Source organism: Chrysochloris asiatica, unplaced genomic scaffold (genome assembly GCF_000296735.1).
Source record: "Chrysochloris asiatica unplaced genomic scaffold, ChrAsi1.0 scaffold00212, whole genome shotgun sequence".
NCBI lineage: Eukaryota > Metazoa > Chordata > Mammalia > Afrosoricida > Chrysochloridae > Chrysochloris > Chrysochloris asiatica.
This window is the reverse complement of record NW_006408730.1, coordinates 542,332-549,313: the sequence shown is the minus strand read 5'-3', so window position 1 is coordinate 549,313 and position 6,982 is coordinate 542,332. Positions and strand designations below refer to the sequence as shown.

Sequence of the window (6,982 nt, the reverse complement as noted above, 5' to 3'; positions counted from 1 at the left end):
ATATTAAGTATATAATAATATATACATATACTTGTGTGAAAAATACATTCCTAGGCTTGTTGTTGTTAAGTGCTAATCCATAGTGACCCTGTATAGGTTTCTGAGGAGTGGCTGGTGAGTTTGAACCACCCACCTGTGGTTCACATACCCCCCTTGTGGTTGAGTGCTTATCCTGCAGCACCACACCAGGACCTGTTCTGATTGACCACTACAAATTCAATAAGCTTCTAGTACCAGATGATTTCAACATTCTTCTGAATAGTAGAGGGTTTCAATCATTAATAAATAATTCCCTTCAATTATTCCCAGGGACCTAATCCCCCATGGAAGGACTTGAAATATTATCTTCCATTGGCTATTCTCTCTCAACATCCCTCTCTCTCTTTCTCTCTCCACTTATAAAGATATGCCACTCTTTGTTTCTCCAGTTTCCCAAATCTCTCAGGTATAATTTTACTAAAGCTGCTAGTCCACACCATTTAGAACTGGAGAAAAAAGTAGATTTCAAACACCACTGTGCGTTTTCTTTATATGAAGAACAAAAGTCTATGTGCATCTTTCATTGCTCTACCACCCCTTAGCCTTTGTAGCTGGTGGGCTGTACGATGTGACTAGCAGTAGGACAGCACAGACTCTTGGCTATAAACCCTTGCACACAATTTATTTTATAATACTTGCACTTGAAGCCTAACTGGGACTAGCAGTTGCTAGATTGTTAATATTGTGTGTAGTATCTATGCCATAGCTGAAACCTTTTCTGACAGATAGTAAATGCTGACCAAACAGTGGAGGAGAACGATTCAACAAAGGATTTGGAGAACATTTGCAAGAGAGCATTGAAATGCTGACTATAATTTTCTCCTTTTTGTGTCTGAGGCCACATTTCACTAGGAGAGGCAGGAAGAAATAGTTCTGTGCATTGGAAATTGTGATGAGTGAGCCACATCCATGTGGAGAGAGGCCACTCTTGCTCAGAACTACTGAAATGATCATTGGCAGAAATGGACATACCTTCCAAATATTTTGATAATGACCTCGAGCATTCATTTTTTTTTTAATCAAAGATTGACTACTGGACCTTTCGTACTCATCTCATTGGAAAGTTCTTAAAAAATTACATTTGATAAGTACAATGTCATGGGAGGAGTCCTGGTGTGATGATGTTAGATAAGCACTAGACTGCTAACCACAAGGTTAATGGTCCAAACCCACTCGTGGCTCCTTGAAAACCCTATACCAGATTGCTATGACTTGGAACCCACTCGGTACCACTTAACAACAACAATTTCATGAAAAGATTGAGCAATCTCTGTCTTGGTTTTAATTTATGGCATTATTTCTAGAATGCAGACAAAAATTGTCTGCTAAAATTTCAACAGATTTTCTGTGGGATAAAATGGTTTATGGGAAAATTCTAATCTGATAAGAGCAGATCAAATAAATATACCTAGAACTGCAACACTTGGGAAAGTTTAGGGTTATATTTCCATAAAATGTATTTGCTTCTCATCTACACCACAGTGAACCAAATAAGAGCGCACATTCACATATCTAATCTCTTAGAGATATTTCAGATCAAGTAATGGCTATTTATTTATTCTAAAGAGTAAACAAAAACTTTCTCTGAGATGGACACCTGTCCTGGAATTACCTGTATTGTTTCCTGGTGTCATGTCCAACTGCATTGGTCTCCCAAATTTTCGTAGCCAGAACTCTAACTGTATTCAGAAAGAGAATAAAATTCAGCTGAAAGAGAAGATAATGTTACAAAGAATCATTATGATAACCTTTAAGATGTTTCATAAAAATTTATATGAATTGGACTTTCTTGTTTGTATAGATTGAAAAATTACTCATTTCATAAATGTGAAGGAGGAGATCTGGAGGAAAAGAGATGTTGGAAAGCTAATGATTCCTGATTTGTCCTCATGAAAACAATAGAAAAGATTCAGTATCACTTCCAAAGCATGTTCTGCCAGGCCACACAGGGTATTTCCAAACCAAAGTTCAGATGGAGCCCTGTGACAAACTGACAGGACAAAGGCTCATAGTTATTCTTTAAATGTACCCTACTGCCCTTTCTGAAACAAAATGTCATCAAGAGGAAGAATAAGAGTTGTTCAGGGGTTGCTGAATCTTCTTTGATATTTTAAATGTATGATGTAGAACAGAGAAGGCCTTTTGGGGGTTGTTTGTTGATATTGTTGTTTTAACTTTTTATTGTAAATTGAGTGAAGGTTTGCAGACAGATCATCAGAGTTACATTTAACAAATTACATGCTTTGTTTCATCTCAATGATTCCAATCCACTCCTTGCAACAAGAGTTATCTTACTTCCTCCTTGTGGCTCCCCATTTACATTTTATATTTCACAAATGAACAAAGCAAAAGTATTTTATGTACACATACAAAACAAAAAATATGTATTCTTTTAAATGCCCTAAGGGTGTACTCTGCAAGCCAGCCTCCTGCCCACAGACACACTGTAAGGCCGTTTTTGAAAAAGCGAATAGTCTTCTGTAAGAAAGGCCTACGGTTAGACAATTACAGTGAATTTGGAATTTTATTCAAGTGAACATTATTGGAATCGATCAAGTTCTGACTTTAAAAAGCAGGTAGAGGGAATGTGTTGGTAGGAAGAGCCCTTTATGTCAGAAGACCTCAATGATCAGAGAAGAGACCCTGATCTAAGTTTGTAAGGAAGTAGGAACCTGACCCCACTGGGGCCTCACATTCACACCTGCAGTCCAGAAAGGGCTAGTACTTAAGAACAAAGAAAATGTGGGGGACAGATGAAGAAGTATGGGCAAGGCCTGAGCCAGAGCCACAGGAGAAGATCCATCAAGTTCTTCATTCTTGGAATAACTTGTAACTTGAGTCCTCAATCTCTTCTGCAATTTGGAGACTATTTGTCATAGGGTGATTCACTCCCTAGACCTGGGGATCCTCTGAATTAGTCCCTAACTTTCACTGCCCTATTTGCCACCCTACCATTGACTATTCTGTAACTTCCTCTCACTCATTTCCTAAAAAACAGAGTCTTGTTTTTAGCCCCTTGCCTGAGGGAAGGACAAAGGTGTATTGTGAGCTGGTAAGCTTTTCTACACTAATAATTGTTGTTATTGTTAAGTGCCTTTGAGTCACTTCTGACTCATATCGATCCTGTACAGGGTTTCCAAGGAGTGGCTGGTGGGTTTGAACCACCAACCTTGTAGTTAGCCCAGTCCTGATCCTACAGTACCATTTATTGCTGTTGTTGTAAGGCACCATCAAGTAAGCTCTGACTCATAGCAGCCCAAGGCTCAACAGCACAAAACATTGTCCCAGCCTGCGTCATCCTCACAATTGGTGCTCTGATTCACTGCTGCTGCCACTGTATCAGTTCATCTCATGGGGAGTCTGCCTCTTTTTTGCTGACCACCACTTTACCAAACATAATGCCCTTCTGCAAGAAATGCTCCCTCCTGATAACATGTCCAAAGTATGAGAGATGAAGTCTCACAATCCTGACCTCTAAGGAACTTCAGGTTGTACTTGTTCCAACACATTTCTGTTTGTTCTTCTGGTACTTTTAATAGTTTTTCCAACACCATCACTCATATGCATGGATTCATCTCTGGCCTACCTTATTCATTGTCCAACTTTCACATGTATATGAGGCAACTGAAAATACCATGACTTGGGTCAGGCACACCTTAGTCCTCAATCTGGTATTTTAGTTATTAAACACTTAAAGAGGCCATTTGCAGCAAATGTGCATAATGCAATATGCCATTTGATTTCTTGACTGCTGCTTCCATGAGTGTTGATTGTAGATCCAAGAAAAATGAAGTCTTTAGCAACTTCAGTCTTTTCTCTGTTGATCATGATGCTATTTCTTAGTCCAGTTATGAGTATTTTGTTTTCTTTATATTGAGGTGCAAGTCATACTGAAGTCTATTGCCTTTGATCTTCATTAAGTATTTCAAATCTTTGCTTTCAGCAAGCAAGGTTTTTTTCCCTTTGCATATTGCAGAATGTTAATGAGTCTTCCTCCAATCTTGATGCGACATTCCAGAATACTCGTTCTCTGCAATGTTGTCATAGCTTTTCATGATCCACGCATTTGAAAGCCTTTGCATAGTCAACAAAGCACAGGTAAGCATCTTTCTGGCATTCTCTGCTTTCAGCCAAGATCCACCTCATTTCAGCAATGATATCCCTCATTCCATGTCCTCGCCTGAATCCAACTTGAACCTCTGGCAGTTCCCTGTCAATGTAATGTAGCCATTTTTAAATTGTCATTAGAAAATTTTTCACTTGCATGTGATATTAATGATATTGTCTGATGATTTCTGTATTCTGTTGGATTGCATCTCTTAGGAATGGACACAACTATAGATCTCTTGCAGGTAGTTGGCCAGATACCTGTCTTTCAAATTTCTTGGCATAAATGAGTGAGTTCCTACAGTGCTGCCTCAGTTTATTGAAAGATTTCAATTTGTGTTCCCATTAACTCCCAGAGTCTTGTTCTTTGCCAATGCCTTCAGTACACTTTGGACTTCTTCCTTCAGTGTCACTGGCTATGATCATATGCTATCTCTTGAAACATTTGAACATCGATCATTTCTTTTTGGTACAGTGACTCTGTGCATTCTTCCATCTTCTTTGATACTTTCTACATTATTCAATATTTTACCCAAAGAATCCTTTAAATTTTCAAGTCGGGGCATGAATTTTTTTTTCAGTTCTTTCAACTTGACAAATGCCAAGCATGTTCTTCCCTTTTGTTTTTGAAAGTCCAGATCTTTGTATATTTCATTATAATATTTTCCTTTTTCTTCTCAAGCTGCCCTTTGAAATTTTCTGTCTACCTCTTTTACTTAATTTCTTACATTTGCCTTAGCATCTCTACATTGGTAAGTAAGATTCACAGTCTCTTTGGTCTTTTCTTTTTATTTCTTTCTTGCCTTTTTAATGACCTTTTGCTTTCTTCCTGCATAATGTTCTTGATGTCATTCCACAACTCTTCTGGACTTCAGTTATTAGTATCCAATACATAATATCTGTTATTGAGATCATCTCTAAATTCAGATGGGGAAACCAAAAGGGATTTACAAAAATGGAAGAAAGTATCATGCCCATGGACAGGAAGACTTAACATTGTGAAAATGTCAAAAATACCCAAATTAATCTACAGATATACCACAATCCCAATCCAGATTCCAACAACATTCTTTGAAGAGATCAAAAAAAAAATTATCATGAACTTTATATAGTAGAGAAATAGACCTCAGATAAGTAAAACACTGCTTAAGAAGAAGAACCAAGTGGGAGGCATCTCACTTCCTAATTTCAAAACTTACTGCATGGCAACAGTGGTCAAAAACAGCTTGGTTTGGTACAATAAAAGATACATCAATTAATGGAACTGAATTGAGAACCCAGAAGTAAATCTATCTAAAACTAATCATTGACAAAAAGCCAAAATGCATTAAATGGGGAAGAGATAGTCTCTTCAAGAAACGGTGCTGGCAAAACCAGAAATCAGTTTGCAAAAGAATGAAACAAGACCCATGTCTCACACCTTATACAAAAATTAGCTCAACATGGATTAAAGACCTAAATGTAAATCCCAGAACTATAAAGACCATCAATGAAAAAATAGGGATCAACTTAAGAGCTCTAATACATGACATTCATAGACTATCAAACATGGCAAAAAAAAACAACATACAAACAATAGAGGAAATACTAAAAATTAGACACTTATGTACATCAAAAGATTTCATCAAAAAGACTGCAAACCCGTTTGAACTGCAAAGTCGGCGGTTCAAGCTCACCAGCTGCTTCTTGGAAACCTATACAAGGTCGCTATGGGTCAAAAACAACTCAATGGCACTTAACAACAACAACAACACCTCTACAAGAAAAAGACAAATAACCCAATTAAGAAATGGGCACAAGACATGAACAGACTCCACCAAGAAGACATTCAGGCAGCCAACAAATGCATGAAGAAATGTTCACAATCATTAGCCAACAAAGAGATGCCATCTCACACCAGAAGCAATGGTGAAATTCAAAAAAGCAGAAGACAATAATTGCTGGTAAGGATGTGGAGAGATTGGGACCCACTTACATTACAAGTGGGACTGTAAAATGGTTCAGACACTCTGCAAAACTGTACAGCACTTCTTCGGAAGATTAGAAATAGAAATACCTTATAATCCAGCAATTCCTCTACTTGGTATATATCCACAAGAAATACGAGCCAAAACACAAATTGATATGTGAACACCAATGTTCATTACAGCACAATTCACAATAGCGAAAAGGCAGAGACAGCCTAAGTGCCCATCAACAAAAGAACCGATAAACAAACTCTGGTACATACATATAATGGAATACTGTGCTACCTTGAAGACCTCATAACATGGATGAACCTTGAGGACATAATGCTGAATGAAATCAGTCAGGCACAAAAGGAAAAATATTGCATAAAACCACTATTATAAAAGCTTAAGAAAGCTTTTCCATAATAAAAGAATAGTTCATTTGGATAGTTACCAGGGGTATGGAGGGGACAGTAACTCACAGGTTAGGGTATAGACGCATGATAACTTGGGTAACAGAGAGGGAAGTAAATAGGAGATATAGGGCAATGCACAAAGAATGGGGGGGCGGGTAGATGAATGGAGATGATAGGGGAAGACTTAGGGAGGTTGTTGTTAGGTGCCATCGAGTCGGCACCGACTCATAGCATCCCTATACACAGCAGAATGAAACATTCCAATCCTGGGCCAACCTGACTACTGTTGCCACACTTGAGTCCATAGATGCTGCCATCTGGCCAATCCGTCTCATTGGGGGTCTTCCTCTTTTTCTCTGACCCTCCATCTTACCAAGCATGATATCCTTCTCCAGTGACTGGTACCTCCTGACAATATGTACAAAATATGAGAGATGAAGTTTGGCCATTTTGGCCTCTAAGGAGAACTCT

General features: G+C 38.2%; 1 protein-coding gene across 1 annotated transcript in view; it reads right to left on the bottom strand.

Annotated features, from left to right (window-relative positions):
- The window catches only part of PTH2R (parathyroid hormone 2 receptor), a 95,487-nt gene that overhangs the window by 6,083 nt on the left and 82,422 nt on the right, over positions 1–6,982 (bottom strand). The window contains exon 8 of the mRNA XM_006872750.1: positions 1,652–1,746. Within this exon, the coding sequence (XP_006872812.1) occupies positions 1,652–1,746 (95 nt within the window). The remainder of the gene's footprint in view (positions 1–1,651; positions 1,747–6,982) is intronic.